General features: G+C 36.5%; 1 protein-coding gene, 1 long non-coding RNA gene and 1 pseudogene across 2 annotated transcripts in view; 1 reads left to right on the forward strand and 2 right to left on the reverse strand.

The window, feature by feature from the left end:
* Positions 1-332: 332 nt before the first annotated feature.
* On the reverse strand, positions 333-1,263 carry LOC102541808 (olfactory receptor 2G2-like; annotated as a pseudogene).
* Positions 1,264-4,500: 3,237 nt separating this feature from the next.
* The window catches only part of LOC140685608 (uncharacterized), a 64,455-nt gene continuing 48,473 nt past the window's right edge, over positions 4,501-20,482 (forward strand). The window contains exon 1 of the long non-coding RNA XR_012058857.1: positions 4,501-4,675. This is a non-coding gene — a long non-coding RNA (uncharacterized lncRNA). The remainder of the gene's footprint in view (positions 4,676-20,482) is intronic.
* LOC116277447 (germinal center-associated signaling and motility-like protein) lies at positions 12,117-13,757 on the reverse strand. The gene is made up of 3 exons (XM_072938352.1): positions 13,748-13,757; positions 13,317-13,345; positions 12,117-12,406 (listed from the first exon to the last, which is right to left on the reverse strand). Exons 1-3 carry the CDS (start codon positions 13,755-13,757, stop codon positions 12,164-12,166), a joined length of 282 nt encoding a protein of 93 aa, XP_072794453.1. The 3' UTR covers positions 12,117-12,163.

Genomic DNA, 20,482 nt, shown 5'->3' on the forward strand with positions numbered 1-20,482 from the left:
ATGGGTATTCAAACTCAGCTCTGTCCAAGTGGAAAATTCAAACTCTGTTTAAAATGTTTTCTACTAAAACTCACTTATAAAATCATGAACATGACCAAATCATTTACTGAGTCATTATCCATTAGCCAGTCTAAATAACTCTCTTCTAAATGTCTTTTAATAATCATGTCCCAGTGAATCACAAAGTTATCCTCAGAATTTTTTGTTCTTTTTTAAAATATTTCGGAGGGAGGGAAGTAATTAGGTTTATTTATTTGTGTGTTTGTTTAATAGAGGTACTGGGGATTGAACCCAGGACCTCGGGCATGCTAGGCATGCACTTTACCACTGAGCTATACCCTCCCCCTCCTCAGAATTTTTTTCAGTGCTCCCTTCACTTCCTTATTTCTCAGAATATAGATAAGGGGGTTAAGTACGGGAGTCACCACAGTGTAGAAGAGGGACACAAACTTATCCTGGTCCTTGGATCTCCTCTTGGCTGGCTGCAGATACATGAAGATAATGGTTCCATAGAAGACGATCACCACCGTCAGGTGGGAGGAGCAGGTTCCAAATGCTTTACGTCGTCCAATGGCTGACTTTATCTTTAGAACTGCTTGGGTGATGTGCCCATAGGATATCAGGATGAGCGACAAGGGCACCACCAGGAATAAGACGCTAGCCACAAAAAGCTCTGCCTGGTTGAAGGTGGTGTCCACACAAGCCAACTTGATGAGCACAGGAACCTCACAGAAGAAATGATCCACATGGCGATGCCCACAAAAGGGCAGCTGCAGCATGAGAGTGGACTGTATCAGGGTGGTTGCCAGACCACTGAGCCACGCCACAGATGCCAGGATGTGACAGAGCCGAGGGTGCATGACAAAGGTGTAATGCAGAGGACGACAGACTGCGACATAGCGATCGTAGGACATCACAGCCAGAAGGACACACTCTGTGGATCCCAGGGCAAGGGAGACATAGAGCTGAACCACACAGCCTCCATACGTGATAGACTTGTCTGGACCCCCCCAGGTTGACTAGAAGCTGAGGAATAATACTGCTGGTGATGCAATGTAATGAGAGATGGGAGAGGGAAAAGTACATGGGATTGTGGAGTTTAGAGTCCAAGAGGGATACTAGGATGATGGCAGCATTGCCGAGGAGTGTCATGAGGTAAAGGGACATGATTACCCCAAAGAGAACCAGCTCCAACTGAGGTCGGTCAGAAAAACCTACCAGAATGAACCCAGAGAAGGTGCTGTCATTAGTCCACGGCATTACTCTCACTTTGATTACTCACTCCAGAGTGATTAAATCACATTAAACAGAAACTGCAAGGATTTTATGTCAATTCCCTGGCAGTTAAGATCTGGATGTTGAGAAGTAAGTTTGTAAACAGTTAAAGAGAAAAGGTCAAAGCAGAGAATACTGGTGTGTGATATCCTTGATTATCTCATGAAGTGGCATTCCTGTTCTCATTGATCATATGTTTTCCATCTACCTTGAGGATGAAATAAAAGCTAAAATGCATTAATGCTGAGATTTTTCACACCTTTTCCTCAATATAATTTTTTATATAAAGGTAATGGAATTTCACAGGAAATACAGGAATTACAAACACCATAGTACATTCTCACAGTCTACCAAATGGATACATAAATAAGGCAGGAACATGATAAAACATGTGAGAGTATGCATCTTATGATCAGTGTAAGAGGTTCACTGTCAGGATGCAGAGTTGGGAGAGGAATCTATAGAGAAGGTCTGGATTGTATTCACCTTGCTCTTAAAGAGATGAGAAGGAGAGCAATCCAAGACCAAAGAATTTCCTGATAGTAAGAAACAAATATAGAAATGGAGAGTACATGGTAGGGTTTTATCTGAAAAAGGAAAAAGAAACTAAATTGGAAGCATGATTATTTCATATATTAACTATGCCACATAACAGGATACGATACTTATAAGGTAAATTTGAGTCACTTCTTTAAGGAATACAAACATCCGTAGATATCATTTGGATAGCATAGGCCTTGTAGGAGGGTTTTGGTTTTGTTTGAATTTTCCTTTTCAAGATAAATATGCCTGCACAGTATAGAATAATTTAAAACCAAAGGAACTCTAGTCCAGAAACTCTGTACACAGCCAATGCAAAGTGGACAATCACAATTAGAGACTGAATGCAATATCAATAGAATGCAAGAAATGCTGCAGAGGGCTCAGTGAAAATCATTAACATTTAACTCCCAACAGGATATTGAGACAACAAACAGGAAGAAGCTAAGATTATTGAAGTTTTACATATGATGAAATAAGGAGATTAAGTAGTTAAAAACCGTGTGCATCCATTTAGTTCCAAGTCAGCTGAAGCCGGGAAGAATCAGACTGATCATTTCTACAACTGAGAACCATTGTTTCGACATTCTTCTTGTCTTTAGGACTTTAACCCAGAGTCCCACTCAATCTGTGACACATTAACACTAGCTACTCATTTGACACCATACACAATTTACAGTATCTAATGTCCCACATGCAGGTGCCAGAAAGAAGAGTTGCCCAGCTTAGATTTACGTTCCTTCCTCTGCAGGAGACTGCATGGGCATCACTGTGCTCAACTAAGACTAACTGCATGATTAATACTGTCACATATAGTCCCTGAGTTAACGAGTTCCCTTGTGATGTGATTAACTCCAGGGATTCTGGGCAACAGGAGCCAGCAACAAAGGGCAAACAAATTAACACTGGAGGACAAAAATGGGGCCGGGGAGGTCAAGCAGCTGGCCTGCTGGCCACAGAGCCAAGTGCAATGAAAATTAAAGTTCCACTATTGGGGACCTCTTCCAATTGAATTTTGTGATTTTCTTTCCACTTCTCCTGCCCTTTTCTCTTGACTTTATGTATATGGCGTGGTTGCGGGGGTAGGAAAGAGAGAAATTGTTATAATTACACAAACACAAAAATACACTACGTGAGAATAAAAATATTTTGCAACTTAGAGCAGAGGACACTGTTCAGCAGGTAGATGCCTGAATATCTGGAGGGACCCTCAACAGGAGGAAACCACATGTTCTCAATGAATCTTTTTTTCCTCAGTTATAGGGAGCACAGAGGATATGGGCCCGAGGGTAAAGAAACTGCTTTTCTGACAATGTTGCCATCCACCCCTAATATATGACACAAAGAAAGATTAAACAGAAAAACATATACAACAAAACTGAAATAAAAATAGCTGATAAAAAATAATGATGCCAGTCCTACAGTTTATGGAACTAAGTTAAGAAAAAGACTTTCCTAGAATCAAAAATTAATACCTCAAAATTCTGCTACTGAAAACTACCATAGGCAATCTGGAAAAAAAAAGCTCCTTGACTTTATGGCTTTTTATTGATGTAAATGATTGCTAAATGGCAAAAACACACAAAGTATAGTCCCCCTGGATGTGTTCTAGAAATTTAAAATATATGCTAATATTTCAGTACAGTGTTCCATATTGAGGATAAATGCTAATGATTTTTACAGACTAGTGAGAAAAGTCAGTAGGACACATGGAATATACTGCTTCTTCCATTTGGGAGGGCAAATGCAGAGACAGTGAGGAAGTCAGATGATCCCCAACCCCATTATATAGTTTAGGACACAATGACCCACAGAAATGGTTTATGGAAAAGTAATTCAGCGTCTTTGAACCACATTGTGAACTATATGTGACAAAACGTAGTAGTTAAAGCTCTTGGATAACTGACATTCAAAATAAACCCACTTTGACTACTTAACGATCTTAGAAATAGCTGAAGGTAGCAATTAGAAACCTTACAGCACACACAAGTGGCATGCAGCCCTTTTGCAGATTCACAACAAACATTATCATATTATACAACGTGGGAAACTAGGGAGTGGGGAAAAAAAATCCCTCTCGTACTTTGTGAAAACCACAACTCCCTGCTTTTCCTTTAATCCACGGGAGAAACATTTTAAGATGTGTTGGTTTATGGTGTGCATATTTAGAGCACCCATTTACTGAAACACTCTGCTGTGAGTGGACCCGCACACCTCACGCCCGTGTTGCTCAAGGACCTACTGTCCCTATGGACACCCATGTGGAGGCCGCGCGGAGGGAGGGGACACAGGTTACCTTTGGCCTCTGGTGCGGTCGCCCCTCAGGCTGCAGCTCGGAGGCCTCTCGTCCACGAAGACGAAGACGAGGCTCCTGGCTCTGTGGCCTCCCCTGTGTGTCGCAGGTGAGGCCGCTGAAGATCTCCTCCTGCACGGCTCACCTCCATGGGAGCCAGGGGCCGGAGTGGCCGGGCCACCAGAGCCAGGCAGTAGAGGTGGCCCACGGCAGCAGCCACAGAAGCGGGGCCGAGACTAACACCCACTAGCTCTAAACCCCCAAAGCCGTAAAGCCCCCCAAGTCGTAAACTCCCCCAAGTCGTAAACCCCTGCCGTAAACCCCACAGACGTAAACCCTACGCATATAAACCTGGCAGCCAGACGGAACCCCAGAATGCATTGAGGGCCTCGGACGCCAGTCCAGTCGGTGGAAGCTGCGGTCTGGAGCGGAGAGCGAGGTGGCCAGGCCCAGCGCTTCTGCTGTCAGACCTGCCGCCTCCGCTCCCTCCGGGGCCTCTGACAGGACGTCGGCCCCTCAGGAGACAGCGCCCCCGAGGAGCCTCTGACAGGACGGCCTCCACAGAGGGTGAGTCTGCAGTTTTCTGAGCTTCTCAGAGCTGCTCGAGCTGGGGGCGCGGGCCTCGGGTGCGGGGTGTGCCGGCGACCCTCGGTCCTGGGCGTGAGGTCCCTCTCGACTGGGCTGGGGTTGCGGGGCGGGCCACCCGCCCTCTGGCCTGCAGGCCTCTGGGAGCCCTCGGCCTGGTCGCGCTTCTCCAAGGAACCTGGTGCGCGGGGGTCGGAGGTCTGGTCCTCCTGCGGCACCGTCGGGACCGGGGCCCGGACGACCATGCGTGGTGTTCCTGGTTTTCTTGGTTGGGGTTTCGGTCGTGAAGGTTGTGTGCAAATGTGTGTGTATCCCGGGTCTCGCCTATATTTTTCCACTTAGGACATTTGCTTGTGGAAATAGTCTTTGGTTTGAGATTACGTGACATTTTCTGCTAGTTTTCTTATGATTTTATTTACCTCCTACCTTGTTTCTCAACTCAGAATTAATTTGACTTAAAATACGAATTATCCAAATTTAATATTTTTTCTGGTTGGCTCTACAGCAGTAGTTACTGGATTACTGATCCTTTCTCACTGATGTGTCTGTTTGGGTCTCTGTGTTCAGTAAACTGTTGGGCTGGTTGTAATTCTGTGCTTTTTGGAAGAGGCGCCGCGCTGTTCCCCACAGTGGCCACACTAGTTTACATTCCTGCCACATCGTCGGGAACACATTATTTTACACTTTTCTCCTTAGATTTTTAATATGTTTTTGTTGTTCTCGCTCTTTCAGTGGGTGTGAAGTGATGTATCATTGTGACTTTGAATTGCATTCCTCTCATGACCAGTTATACAGAGCATCTTTTCAGATGGCCATTTGTGTAACTTTGGAGTTCAATAAGTCCTTTTCCCATATTTTAAGTGGGACATTTCTCTTTTCGTTCTTGAGGTGTAAGCATTCTTTATATATTTTGAAGACAAATCCCCTTTACATTTACTATTTGTCTTTTCACTTTTCTGACCATGCTCTTTAAAGCACAGAGGTTTTCCGTTTTAAAGTCCAGTTTATCTATTTTTTCTTTTGTTGCTCATGTTGTGGTTTTCGTATCTAAGTCTTCATTGCCAAATATAAGGTCATGAAAATTTACTCTTAAGTTTCTTCCAAAGAAGGTCAGTCATGTTAGCCTTTATATTTAGGTTACTGATCCATTTTGAGGTAATTTTTGTATATGGTTGTTGTAGGCAGCCCACTGCCGTTCTTTTATGAGTGGGTATCCTAGTGTCTGAGCGCTACTTATTAAAGAGACTGTTTGAACCCATTGACTGGTGTTGCCATCCTTGTCAAAAATCAATTGGCCATGGATGTATGAGTTTATTTTTGAATTCTCAACTCTGGTTCACTGGACTAAACTTGTCTATTCTTAAGGCGAAACTATACCATTTTTGATTATCTTTCATTATTTTCCAGAATTCTGAAAGTGTTGATTATGATAATTTTTGCCAAGTGTTTGTTGGTTTTGTGGAGTTGCAAATTTCAGAGGTTGTTTATACTGCCATTTTCATGGTTGACCAGTTTGTACATTTGCCAAATTGTTAGATATTCATTATGGATTTCCAGTTTCATCATTTCATGTCTCTCTCTCATTTTCTTTTTCTGTCCCTCAAATAAAAGTTTGTCTGATTTTCAAGGTGTTACTCGGACCTTTTTTTTTTTTTCTTGATTGAAATAGTTTGTGATGTCTTTTATCATTTTTTTTAACTTGGAAATTAACTGCAATTAAAGACATCCTATCCTATTTGTAAAAAACTTTTAGTTTGCCTTATAATTGTACATAGGTGCACAAATATCTTAGAAGTGTGCCTTTTGAAAAACTTTCACAATCTTTACACATTTGCGGAAACAGCATCCAGCTCAAGGGAGTAATACTACCCAAACCTCAAATATCTGCTCACATATCCCTTCAAGTGTCTTCACTCATTAAGAGGAAACTTAATCTTGACTTCTAACAGTATAGATTCGTTTTGCTGGGGTTTTTTAAAATACTGTATATAAATTGTAAAATCATTATGTGTTTTGTGTGACTTAACTTTGCTAAACTTTATGTTTGAATGTTTATCTCAAAGGTGTGTGTTTTTGTAGAACATTCATTTGTATTCTGAATATTATTCTGTTACGTGAATGTATCATGATTCTTCCACTATTGTATTGAAGGGCATTGTGGAGTTGACATTTTATAGATATGAGGATTAGTTCTGCTGGGAGCATGCTGATCTGTCTCATGGTGCATATATGTTTGGGTATGTATTTATTAGGTGTAATCTAGGAGTGTGATTGCTGTAGATGAGTATAGGTATGTTCAGTTTTAGTAGGCACAAAGAGTTTTCCAGCAGTTTCCAGTTTATTCATATGCCCTGTAATACTTAGCATTTTAATCTTTTATAAATTTTAGCTGCTCTCTTAAGTGTTGGTATGTTTCACTGTGTTTTTCATTTGCATTCTTCTGACTATTAATCAAGTTGAGTGTCTTTCATGTGCTTTTTTGCTATTGGCATATATTTTTTCAACTGCCTTCACAGGTCTTTTGCCCACTGTACCACTGAATTTTCTGTGTTTCTCATAGTGATCTGTAGGAATTCTTCACATGTGGTGGATAGACTCTTATTGGTTGTATATATAATTACAAACGTCTTCTCACAACTTAGATTTTTATCATGTTTTTAATAAAGAAGAGTTCTTAACTTTGAAATAGTCCAATTTATTATTTTCCTTTGTTAGTATTATTTTACCATTTTAGGAGATATTTGTCAAAACCAAGATCACTAACATAACATATTGTCCTACATTTTTGTTAAATCATTTTTTTTGACACTTAAATCTGCAATCCATTCATTTTTGTTAAAAGGTAAGATGAGAATTGGGTTTTCTTTATAGTGTGAGGAAGGCGTTTAGCTGCTGCTTCTTCTGTTTTCTTTTCCTTTTTTTTTTTTTTTTAATCTCTATGGGTATCTGACTGTGGTGAGAAAATTCTGAGATGTCCTGTAAGTTTCCTGCCCTTGGTATTCAGTATAATCTTGCCCCCTAGGGTATGTAAAGAATGATTGTCATGGTGGATTTTACTTTTGATTAGGTTATGTTATAGACAAAGGTAAAGTGATTTTCCAATGTCGTTAAGGCCTCAAGTCAGCCGACTTTGATTTAATTAAAAGGGAGACTATTTTAACTGAATCTGATCTACTCAGATGAGTCCTTCGGAGGGACTTGGCCCTTTTTGAAGGGAGAGCTTCAAAGCATGAGAAAAGTTCTCCTGTTGGCTTTGAAGGAGTGAACTTTGATTTTGGAGAGGGACCCATATGTGAGGGAATAGCAGATGGTCTCTATCAGCTGAGGGCTTGAGCTCAGCAACCAAAAGAAAATGAATTCCAGCAACAACCATGTATGTACAAGAGGACACAGAAACTTAAATGAGTCTCCAGCCCTGACAGCAAGCACCTCCTATGCAGCCTTTTGAGTTCGTGAGCTGAAGATCCAGTTCACCTATACCAGTACCCACAGAAATGGTGGGTAATAACTTTGGATTATTTTAAGCCAGCACATATGTGATAATTTTTTATGGTACCATAGAAGACTAATTAATGCCTGGTTAATACAAAACTACTTATTGAAAAATGCACCATTGTCCCCACTGCATTATGAGGCCACCTTGGCCATCAACCACATACAGTTCTATTTCACGATTCTCTATTGACTTTCACTGACTATGTAGTCAATGCTTATGCTGATGCCACATTATCTTTTTATAATAAGTCTTGGTATCTGGTCATGTTCAGTCTTTCAGGTTTGTTAATCTGCTTTCAGGTGCCCTTGGCAGTTCTGGGTCCTTTGAGTTTCTGTATGAATTCTATAATACACTGGAATTTTTGAAAAATAAGTGCAGGGGTTTTGATTGGGATTGCATTGAATCTACAGAGCTAGCTTTAATTCTGTATTTTACTTACAGTTCCTTATTTAATGTAGTAAAAATTGATTCACACTATGAGCAAGTAGTAAATATATTTCTTTTCCCTTTGTATTCCTGTCTTAATTTCACTGCCAAATTTCAGTATATGAAAACCTTTTTCTTACTCTATCTTTATACTAGTATTTACTTATAATCTTTCTAATTTATCATTGTTGATTAATACCATTCATTTCCTTGCTATAAAAGATGATGAAATTGGTATGTTTACACCATCTTCCACTTTCCTTAGTTTTTTCCTCAAAACTTTTGTTTTATTTCTGCATTATTATGGCTTGTGACATAAATATTTGTTTTTAGTTGGCCCTAAAATGAAATGAATTCCATGATATTGCCATTTTTTCTTTCTTTTTTTTTTATTAAGTTATAGTCAGTTTACAATGTTGTGTCAATTTCTGGTGTACAGCACAATTTTTCAGTCATACATGAATATACAGATACTCATTTTTGTATTCTTTTTCACTGTGAGCTACTACAAGATCTTGTGTATATTTCCCTGTGCTATGCAGTATAAACTTGTTTATCTGTTTTATATCTACCCATCAGTATCTACAAATCTCGAACTCCCAGTCTGTCCTTTCCCAACCCCCTCTCTCCTCGCAACCACAAGTTTGTATTCTATGTCTGTGAGTCTGTTTCTGTTTTATATTTAAGTTCATTTGTTTTCTTTATTTTTTTTTCAGATTTCCCATATGAGTAATATCATATGGTATTTTTCTTTTTCTTTCTGGCTTACTTCACTTAGAATGACATTCTCCAGGGGCATCCATGTTGCTGCAAATGGCATTATGTTGTCATTTTTATGGCTGAATAGTATTCCATTATATAAATGTACATCTTTATCCAGTTATCTGTCAGTGGACATTTAGGTTGTTTCCATATCTTGGCTATTGTAAATAATGCTGCTATGAACATTGAAGTGCAGGTGTCTTTTTGAATTAGGGTTCCTTCTGGATATATGCCCAGGAATGGGATTGCTAGGTCATATGGTAAGTCTATTCCTAGTCTTTTGAGGAATCTCCATACTGTTTTCCACAATGGCTGCACTAAACTGCATTCCCACCAACAGTGTGAGAGGGTTCCCTTTTCTCCACAGCCTCTCCAGCATTTATCATTTGTGGACTTTTAAATGATGGCCATTCTGACTGGTGTGAGGTGATATCTCATTGTAGTTTTGATTTTCACTTTCTTTGTTAATTAGTGATATTGAGCATTTTTTCATATGTCTATTGGCCATGTGTATGTCTTCATTGGAGAATTGCTTGTTTAGATCTTCTGCCCATTTTTGAACTTGTTTGTTTGTTTTTTTCTTATTAAGTCATATGAGCTGTTTATATATTCTGGAGATCAAGCCTTTGTCGGTTTCATTTACAAAAATTTTCTCCCATTCCATAGGCTGTTGCTTTGTCTTGCTTATGGTTTCCTTTGTTGTGCAAAAGCTTGTAAGTTTAATTAGGTCCCATTTGTTTATTTTTGCTTTTATTTCTATTTCTTGGGTAGGCTGCCCTACAACATTTTTGAAATATATGTGAGATAATGTTTTGCTGTATTTTCTTCTAGAAGGTTTATTGTGTCTTGCCTTAAGTTTAAGTCTTTAATCCATTTTAAGTTTATTTTTGTGTATGGTGTAAGGGAGTGTTCTAGCTTCATTGATTTATGTGCAGCTGTCCAGTTTCCCCAACACCATTTACTGAAGAGATTGTCTTTATTCCATTGTATATTCTTGCCTCCTTTGTTAAAGTTAATTGATCAAAAGTTTATGGGCTCATTTCTGGGCTCTGTATTCTGTTCCATCGATCCATATGTCTGTTTTTATGCCAATACCATGCTGTTTTGATCACTGTAGCTCTGTAGTATTGTCTAAAGTCTGGGAGGATTATTCATCCAGCCTTTTTCTTTTTCTTCAGTAATGCTTTGGCAATTCTAGGTCTTTTGTGATTCCATATAAATTTTATTACAATTTGTTCTAGTTCTGTGAAATATGTCCTGGGTAATTTGATAGGATTGCTTTAAATCTGTAGATTTCCTTGGGCAGTGTGACCATTTTAACAATATTGATTCTTCCAATCCGGGAGCATGGAATATCTTTCCGTTTTTAAAGTCTTCTTTAATTTCCTTAATCAATGTTTTGTAATTCTCCATGTATAAGTCTTCACCTCCTTGATTAGATGTATTCCTAGGTGTTTTATTACTTTGAGTGCTATTTTAAAAGGAATTATTTCTTTACTTTCTTTTCCTGTTGATTCATTATTAGTGTAAAGAAATGAAACTGATTTTTGTACATTAATCTTGTAACCTACTAGCTTGCTGAATTCTCTTCTTAGTTCTAGTAGTTTTTGTGTGGAGCTTTTAGGGTTTTCCATATATAGTATCATGTCATCTTCATATAGTGACAGTTTTACCTCTTCTTTTCCAATTTGGATCCATTTTATTTCTTTTTCTTGCCTGATAGTTGTGGCTAGGACTTCCAAGACTATGTTGAATAGGAGTGGTAAGAGTGGACAACCTTGTCTTGTCCTAGATTTTAGTGGGAAGGTTTTCAGTTTTTCATTGTTGAGTCCTATGCTGGCTGTAGGTCTGTCATAAATAGCTTTTATTATGTTGAGATATGTTCCCTCTATACCCACTTTGGTAAAAAATTAATCATAAATATTTTGTCACTTACGGCCTTTGTGTCCTTATTGAGAAGCTGGCATATCATTTGGAATATACTTGGGAATGAAAGTAAAATAGATGGATTACTTACAAATTTACCTAAATTTTAAAACCAGACACTATTCATCCTTCCTCATTTGAGATAACTAGTCATAGGTTAAATTAAGTAGTATGTTGTGAACAAAACTATAAGCGTGTATATTTTCATTTTCTTAGGAATCTTCAAGCAGAGTTCTGTGATTTACTATTGGAAAGAAAGACCCTAACCCTTATTCATTTATTCCTCTTTTTTTTAATGGCACTCTCATTTTCTCCTTTCAGAAAGGCCAGTTATCAAAAGGTATTAGTTTTTGAACTACTACCTCAAATTTATGGCAAGAATCTCTAATACATGGAAAAGACAAGATTAAAGTAAATATCAGGTCAGCAAATGGTCTAGTCACTGGTCTTATATTTTAAAAGTTTATTTAATATATTAAACCTCAAAAACTGAAATACATGATTAGGAGTATGAATGTTGGCTTTTGAAATTTGGAAAGCAGGATTGAAACTGGATATTCTAAGTTGTATATCTGTGGGTGTTTTTGTCTTAGGAAGGTTTTCCCACCACCTCCATGTCCTCAAACCTTACAAACAAGAGGATGCAGAATACTGTATCTCATTACGTCAATCTATATGGCTTTACCCAAACCACAGAAATGCTGTATTTCAGAGTTTCTCAATGCAAATATAGTAAAAGGACATAATTTCTAAGATTTGGCCAGAAATGAGTGTTTCATGAACTGCTGAAAGAGAAGCTCTCCTGGAGGCCACTATGCTGTATCATCTTTGTTACTGGAAGACGATGAGGAATGAAGGTTCTAGTGAGGAAGTACAAATTCATAATCATTCTCAGGGGTACAGGAAGAAGACCTAGTAACAGAAGCTGTCCTGAGACGGGCATATTCTGTTTCTGACCCTTCTCTTAATGGTCTCTCTCTTCCTGTGGTAGACAGAATGTTCTCATAACCATCATCATTGGAGCTCAGAGAGGGTCTCCGATAGGGCAGGTGATTAATGACAGTGTAGCTCACTTCTTCAAAACCACTGCCGTTCTCATTTTCCTGCCAAGAAAAAAAAAAGAGATCAAGGATCCAGAATCATCCATCAGGTTTTAACTCAGTGACCCACGCCTCCTTTCTTCTTGTCTGATGGTGATCTTACACCTCAAGTGTTCAAAGCCTGTTCTCCAAGCCTCTTAAAGACCTTATTTTAGCAACATGAACTGTACTCCAAACTACTACGCATTCTGCTTTCATTTCACCTCAGGATAATAAAAGAGGAAAAAAAGTCACTGTTGTCTCCCTGAATACCTAGAGAAAAGCAGTCGTATATTTTAGGTCACACATATTGAGATGCAATATATGCAGCAATCAGATCTCAGTAAGTAAGTATTCAAGTTACATAGCAATGCATTTTCATAGGATAAAATGCAATTAATAAAATTTACAGTTTAAATAAATTGTCAGTTGCATAGACCCATCAAAGAAAATTTAAAACATGAATACTACATGTTAATTAAATCAGCACAATGCTTATGTATTAAAAATAATAGACATTTTAATATGTTTATTGATATTTACAATGTCTATAAATATAAATGCTAATTCCTGGATATACGGATTAAAGAGGAATGTGAAAAGATAAAAAGAACTGATGCTCTCACATTATAGCTGTGAATTTGATTTCATTTATTTTTGTTACAAGGTTTTTGAAAATTAAAATAATAGATTTCAGTAGACTTGGGACAAGAATAAGAATTTACAGATTACCTAAATCTGTTAAAATATTTCAATATTTTAATTTCCGTTTATGTCTGCATTAAAATGAACAAGAATATTATTTAAAATATGAAAAATTTGACAAATCCATTCAGAAGTCACAAGTAAAGGAAGAGCTACAACTATGAATGTTGTATATGAAGTTGTCTGTATTTTGACATTTATTAGACAAATGTAATAATTTTTTTATTACCTGATTAGAAGTGGATGGGACATCTTTACCTGGAGAATAAAAAATAAAAAGGATAAATTGGGAGTTCAAGATTTGCAGATACTAACTAATATATAAAAAAAATAGATAAACAGTAAGTTTATATTGTATAGCTCAGGGAACTATATTTAATATCTTGTAGTAACTTATGGTGAAAGAGAATATGAAAATTAATATATGTATGTTCCTATATGACTGAAGTATTGTGCTGTACACCAGAAATTGACACAACATTGTAAACTGAGTATACGTCAATAAATATATATATATATATATATATATATATATATATATATATATATATATATATATATAAAGAAAGCAACCTTAGAGTTTTAGAACTTCACAGGCTGGTGGTAAGGAGATGGTGAAAGAATAAAATACAGTGATAAAACTTCATCTAAACATCTGACGTGATTCCATGTTATTACTACAGTTCTCAAGGTTATATGACAAAATCAAGGAAAAACAAATGTTATGAGGCAGTGTCAATACTGTGTTTCTATGTAAGTGACACACACCAAACTGGTGAATAAAAGTGGATTTTGAAACTAACAAAATTTTGTCCAGAAACATGCTATGACAATAGAGTTTGGCAAGTATTTTTTTAAAGAGTAATTATGGCTGTGATATTTAAAATATAAATTGTATAAATTTATCACAGGAAAAGCACATCATTTTTAAGATGAACAATTATTATAGAGATAAGTATTAAGTAGCAATCATTATAGAGAAAAGTACATTATAAAGAAAGTACTAAAGTAACAAAAGTAACTATCTCCAGTTAAATTCAGATTCAGGTTGATTATACCTATGAATACTGAAGCAAATTATACATGTATTAATCTGAGATCCACTACTAGTATTTTAATAAAGAAGTTATTAGAGAGGTCACAGAATACTAAATATATCAAAATCCCAATTTATAAAAGGAACATTGACTAATTCTTAAGTCTACAGCCTACTAAACTTGGTAGTGATTCTTAGCAAAATTTTAGAATATATTAAATAAATTAAACATACTTTGTATAACAAAGTTTGCTAGTAATTTCTAATAGCTCACTGTTCTTCACAAAAAAAAATCATGTTCAATGCATTGATTTCAAATATTTGCAGCAACATTGATGTTCCTGGAGAATGTCATTCTAAGTGAAGTAAGCCAGAAAGAGAAAGAAAAATAGTATATGAGATCGCTCATATGTGGAATCTAAAAATACAAAACAAAACAAACAAAACATAAATACAAGTCAGAAACAGACTCACAGACATAGAATACAAACTTGTGGTTGCCAAGGGGGCGGGGGGTAGGAAGGGACAGATTGGGATTTCAAAATGTAGAATAGATAAGATTATACTGTAATGCACAGGGAAATATATACAAGATCTTATGTTAGCTCACAGAAAAAAATGTGACAATGAATATATATATATGTTCATGTATAACTGAAAAATTGTGATCTACACTGGAATTTGACGCAACATTGTAAAATGATTATAACTCAAAAAATGTTTAAAAAGTTTTAAAATAAGAAATCATATAATCACATATCTTTATTAATATAATCATATATAATTTAATTAACAAATGTTTTTAATTAATATCATCTTATAATCATAAACTGAGGGAATTATGTAGCCTGAATACAATTCAATTAAAGCATTAGAGGCAAGAATCTGGGGAACTAAGCATCAATATGAAGGGCATGAAGAAATCAAACACTATTGGGTGAAGTGGTTGCAGCTTTTGGTGCTGAAGGTGTTAAAAGAAGCATCATATTTATTCTCAGAGTAAAGATGTGAAACATGTCATCACTATGCTAAAGGTCAGCTGAATTTAACAACCTTAGTAGATTTCCTATTTGAGGGTAAGGCATTGATTGGAAAAGAATATGAACCTTAGAATTAGAACAGGAATATCAGAAAATTTCTGATGACTGCGATTAACCTGATTTCCAAAACCAGCAAGTAAGACTATGTTGTTAGATGAAGGACTGCCTCTCATCCTGAATAAATAGTGAGACTCTTCCTTCCTTGATTAAAAACCCTGCGGAAAGTCATCTTGCAGAGGAAAGCCAGCCAGTATCCCTCAGCAAAACACATCATTGTATTCAGACTGAAAATAAAAATCAGATCCAAGCATGCCCTTGAAATGGAAGAGATTAGAACAGAAAGAGAATATATGCCTTTTTATTCTTTAATATTTATTAACTACCTGCCCAAATCAAATAAACAAAAGGGTGAATTCAACAACATGGTATTTGATTGAATTGATTCTGTGAGTCTTAAATTATGAAGGAAAACACACACGTTATGGGACTGAATGAGTATCTAGATATTGGTGCACTTACCAGAAGATCTGGACTCAGTATTTTAGCTCGGAGTTGAAATTATTAACTAGAGTGGCTGCTTAGGAACTGACCTCAGTAATGACCCTTATAAAATAGCATTACTATTTCAGGTTGTAATTGTCTCCTATTAATGCTGTAATAAATTACCATAAACCTGATGGCTTAAAACAACACAGATTTATTATGTTACAGTTCTACAGATCAGAATTCTTAAAAGAGACTCACTGGGCTAAAACCAAGGTATTGACATGGTTGCATTCCTTTCTGGAGGCTTTAGGGGAGACTCCATTTCTTTGCCTTTTCCAGTTTCTGTAGACTGCCCCTATTCCTTGGATCATGGCCGTCTCCATTGCTTCAAACCAACTATGGCTATTTGAGTTTTTCTCATGCTGCATCTCTCTGACATTGTCTTTTCTGCTTCTCTCTTCTACCTTTTAAGAACCTTTGTGTTTACATTGTGTTAACCTGGATAATCCTGAATACTCTCCCCACCTCAAGATTTTTTTTTACTGTCATATAGTCAGTTACGATGTGTCAGTTTTTGATGTACATCATATGTTCCAGTCATGCATATATATATAATATATATATATATTCATTTTCATATCCTTTTTAAATAAAGCTTATTAGAAGATATTGAATATAGTTCCCTGTGCTATACAGAAGAAATTTTTTTGTCTATTTTTATATATAGTGGTTAATATTTGCAAATTTCAAACTCCCCAATTTTTCCCTTCCCACTCCCTTTCCCTCACTAACTATAAGATTGTTTACTATGTTTGCGAGTTTGTCTCTGTTTTGTGGACGAGTTCATTTGTGTCCTGTTTTGGTTTTTTTTTTTTTAGGTTCCATGTATAAGTGATATCATGTGGTATTTTTCTTTTTCTTCCTAGCTTACTTCACTCAGAATAACATTCTCTAGGGACATCCATGCTGCTACAAATGGCATTATTTTATTCTTTTTTATGGCTGAGTAGTATTCTGTTCTATAAATATACCATAACTTCTTTATTCAGTCATCTGTTGATGGACATTTAGGTTGCTTCCATGTCTTGGCTACTGTATATAGTGCTGCTATGAACACTGGGGAGCATGTGTTTTAAAATTAGAGTTCCCTCCAGATATATGTCCCAGAGTGGGGTTGCTGGGTCATATGTTAAGTCCATTTTTAGTTTTTTGAGGCATCTCCATACTGTTTTCCATAATGGCTGCACCAAACTGCGTTCCTACCAGCAGTGTAGGAGAGTTCCCTCTTCTCCACAGCCTCTCCAGCATTTATCATTTGTGAACTTTTGAATGATGGCCATTCTGAATGGTGTGAGGTGATACTTCATTGTAGTTTTGATTTGTATTTCTCTGTTAATTAGCAATATTGAATATCTTTTCATGTGCCTATTGGCCATTTTTATGTCTTCTTTGGAGGATTGCTTGTTTAGGTCTTCTGTCCATTTTTGAACTGGGTTGTTTGACTTTTTTTAATTAACTTGTATGAGCTGTTTATATATTCTGGAAATTAAACCTTTGTCAGTCACATCATTTACAAGTATTTTCTCCCATTCCATAAGCTGTTTTTTGTTTTGCTTATGGTTTCCTTTGCTCTGCAAAAGCTTATAAATTTAATTAGGTCCCATTTGTTTATTTTTGCTTTTATTTCTATCGCCTGGGTAGACTGCCCTAGGAGATCATTGCTAAGATGTATGACAGAAAATGCTTTGCTATGTTTTCTTCTAGTAGGTTTATAGTGTCTTGTCTTATATTTAAATCTTTAAGCTATCTTGAGTGTATTTTTGTGTATGGTGTGAAGGAGTCTTCTAACTTCATTGATTTACATGCTGCTGTCTAGTTTTCCCAACACCATTTGCTGAAGAGACTGTCTTTTCTCCATTGTATATTCTTGGCTCCTTTGTTGGAGATTAATTGACCATAGGTCTCTGGGTTTATTTCTAGGCTCTCTATTCTCTTCCATTGATCCATGTCTGTTTTTGTGCCAATACCATGCTGTTTGAATTCCTGTACCTCTGTAGTATTGTCTGAAGTCTGGGAGGATTATTCCTGCAGGTTAATTCTTTTTTTTCAACATTGCTTTGGCAATTCTAGGTCTTCTGTGATTCCATATAAATTTTAGGGTGATTTGTAAAATTGTCATTATATGGGGGTGACATGGTACTATATTCTAAAGGCTGTACACAAAAACTACTAGAGCTGAAAAAAGAATTTGGCAAGGTAGAATACAAGATCAACATACAGAAATCAGTGGGACTTCTTTACACTAATAGTGAAATATCAGAAAAGGATAGTAAAGAAATAATCCCTTTTAAAATTGTATCCAAAAAAATAAAATACTTAGGAATAAATCTGACCAAGGAAGTGAAATATTTATATGTGGAGAACTACAAAATGCTGACTAAGGAGATTAAAGATGACTTAAAGAAATGGAACAATATCCCATGTTCTTAGATTGAAAGAATTAATATTGTTAAAATGGCCATACTACCCAAAGCAATCTACAGATTTAATGCAATCCCTATCAGATTACCCAGGACATTTTTCAAAGAACTAGAACAAATCATCCAAAAATTTATATGGAATCACAGAAGACCCATAATTGTCATTGTAGTTTTGATTTGCATTTCCCTGATGTTTAGCAACATTGAGCATATTTTCATGTGCTTGTTGGCTATCTGTATGTCCTCTTTGGAAAAATATCTATTCAGTTCTTCTGCCCATTTTTAAATTGGGTTGTTTGTTCCTTTGATGTTGAATTGTATGAGCTGTTTATATAGTTTGAATATTAACCTCTTGTCAGCCATATGATTTGCAAACATCTTCTCCCATCCAGTAGGTTGTTTTTTGTTTTGTCAGTGGTTTCCTTTGCTGTGTAAAAGCTTTTAAGTTTAATTCAGTCCTATTTGTTTATTTTTGCTTTTATTTCCTTTGCTTTAAGAGATAGATTCAAAAAGTACATTGCTGCAGTTTGTGTCAAAGAGTGTTTTGCCCACATTTTCCCCTAGAAGATTTGTAGTTTCTGATCTTACATTTAGGTCTCTCATCCATTTTGAGTTTATTTTCATATGTAGTATTAGAGAATGCTCTGATTTTGTTTTTTTACATGAAGCTGCCCAGTTTTTCCAGCACCACTCGTTGAAGAGACTATCTTTTCTCCTTTGTGCTTTCTTACCTCCTTTGTCATAGATTACTTGATCATAAGTATATAGGTTTACTTCTGGGATCTCTATTCTGTTCCTTGATCTGTGTCTGTTTTTGTGTCAGTACTATGCTGTTTTGATTATTGTAGCTTATTGTCTGAAGTCAAGGTGCATGATTCCTCCTGCTCTGTTCTTCTCAAGATTGCTGTGGCTATTTGGGGTCTTTTGTGTTTCCATACAAATTTTTATTTGTTTTAGTTCTGTGAAAAATACCAAAATTAGTATTTTAATAGGGGTTGCTTTCAATTTGTAGATTGCCTTGGGTAGTATCATCATTTTAACATTATTTCTTCCAACCCAAGAACACTGGTATATTTTTCCATCTGTTTGTGTCATGTTCAAATTCTTTAGTCAGTGTCTTTAAATTTGTGGTTCAAGAACTGATTAAGGGACCAAGGGGACTGCCCTGAAAGAATCTTTTTTATATTTTGGCCTTAGTAAAGGATGGCTAGGTCTTGGACAGTTTCTCAGATTTAATTAGGTGGCAACTTTGATTGCATTTACTGTTCGGATAAGGTCTGTTTACTTCACTAAAGCAACAGAATGACAGATATCTAGATACATTTGCTTTCATGTAGAGGGACTCCAGTGCTGCTTCATTGGTGTGTCTCAGAGCTTCATCAGTTCCTGTCTGCCAGAATCTGACTTGCACTAACATTGATCATTTCATATATCCACAAGACATACTAATGTTCTACTACATGGAGAACATAAGGCTGATAGGTCCTAGTGAATGGAAAGGAGCAGGTATCTCAGGCCACTTTAAACACATAGGTTGCCAAAGGAAAATTAAGGAATCTGCACCTCACTGAAGTTTGAGGGGGGTTAGTAGCCTGAATTATTTCAGGATAACCACATCGGATTCAACTTGCATCTCCTCTTCCTATAAATCAAAATAGCACAATATTTGATGAGCCTCTTAGAATTTGGGTAAGCTATATACCAATTGGAATTAGGCCCAGAAAGAGAGCATCTCTTGTGATAAATGATTAATTAGTTACAAAATTTGATTCCATAAAAATATTAATGAAATAAAGGAACTCTAGTAAAACTGATTAATCAAATAATAGAAAATCTGCATGTGCACACGTGCACACACGCACATGCGTGCGCGTGCACACACACACACACAGAAACAATGTTAGAAATCAGAGGGCATCATTATAGATCCTGCAAACATTAAATACATACAAGGATATGATTAACAATTTTAAGCTAAGGGCTTCTGAATTTTAGTTGAAAAGGACAAATTTGATGAGAAATGTAACTTTCAAATCTGACAAGATGAATTAGAAAATGGAGATAGTCTATAACTTCAAAAGCATTTACACCTATATGTTAAAAAATTATTCACAATAAATATGACCTCCCCTAGATTATTTTTCCAAGAAAATTATACCAAAGAGTAGAAGTAAAATCATTCATACACAAATTCCTCAAGAGCGTAGAAAGATTCTAAATCTGGGTTACCTAAGAAGCACTGGCATCTTAGATGTACCCAAGAAAGGGCAGCACAGGATCGTAGAGAAGTGGCCAGCAATTGAGAACCCAAACAGTGGAATGTGGTGTCAAAACAAATGGAGGAAGGAAGAAT

Source organism: Vicugna pacos, chromosome 15, assembly GCF_048564905.1.
Source record: "Vicugna pacos chromosome 15, VicPac4, whole genome shotgun sequence".
Lineage (NCBI taxonomy): Eukaryota > Metazoa > Chordata > Mammalia > Artiodactyla > Camelidae > Vicugna > Vicugna pacos.

Excerpts from the sequence above, each read along its gene's own strand:
- LOC116277447 (XM_072938352.1), bottom strand. Across the intron at positions 12,407-13,316 it reads TCCCATCCACTTCTAATCAG|GAAAATGAGAACGGCAGTGG; the intron begins GTAATAAAAAAA and ends TTTTCTTGGCAG.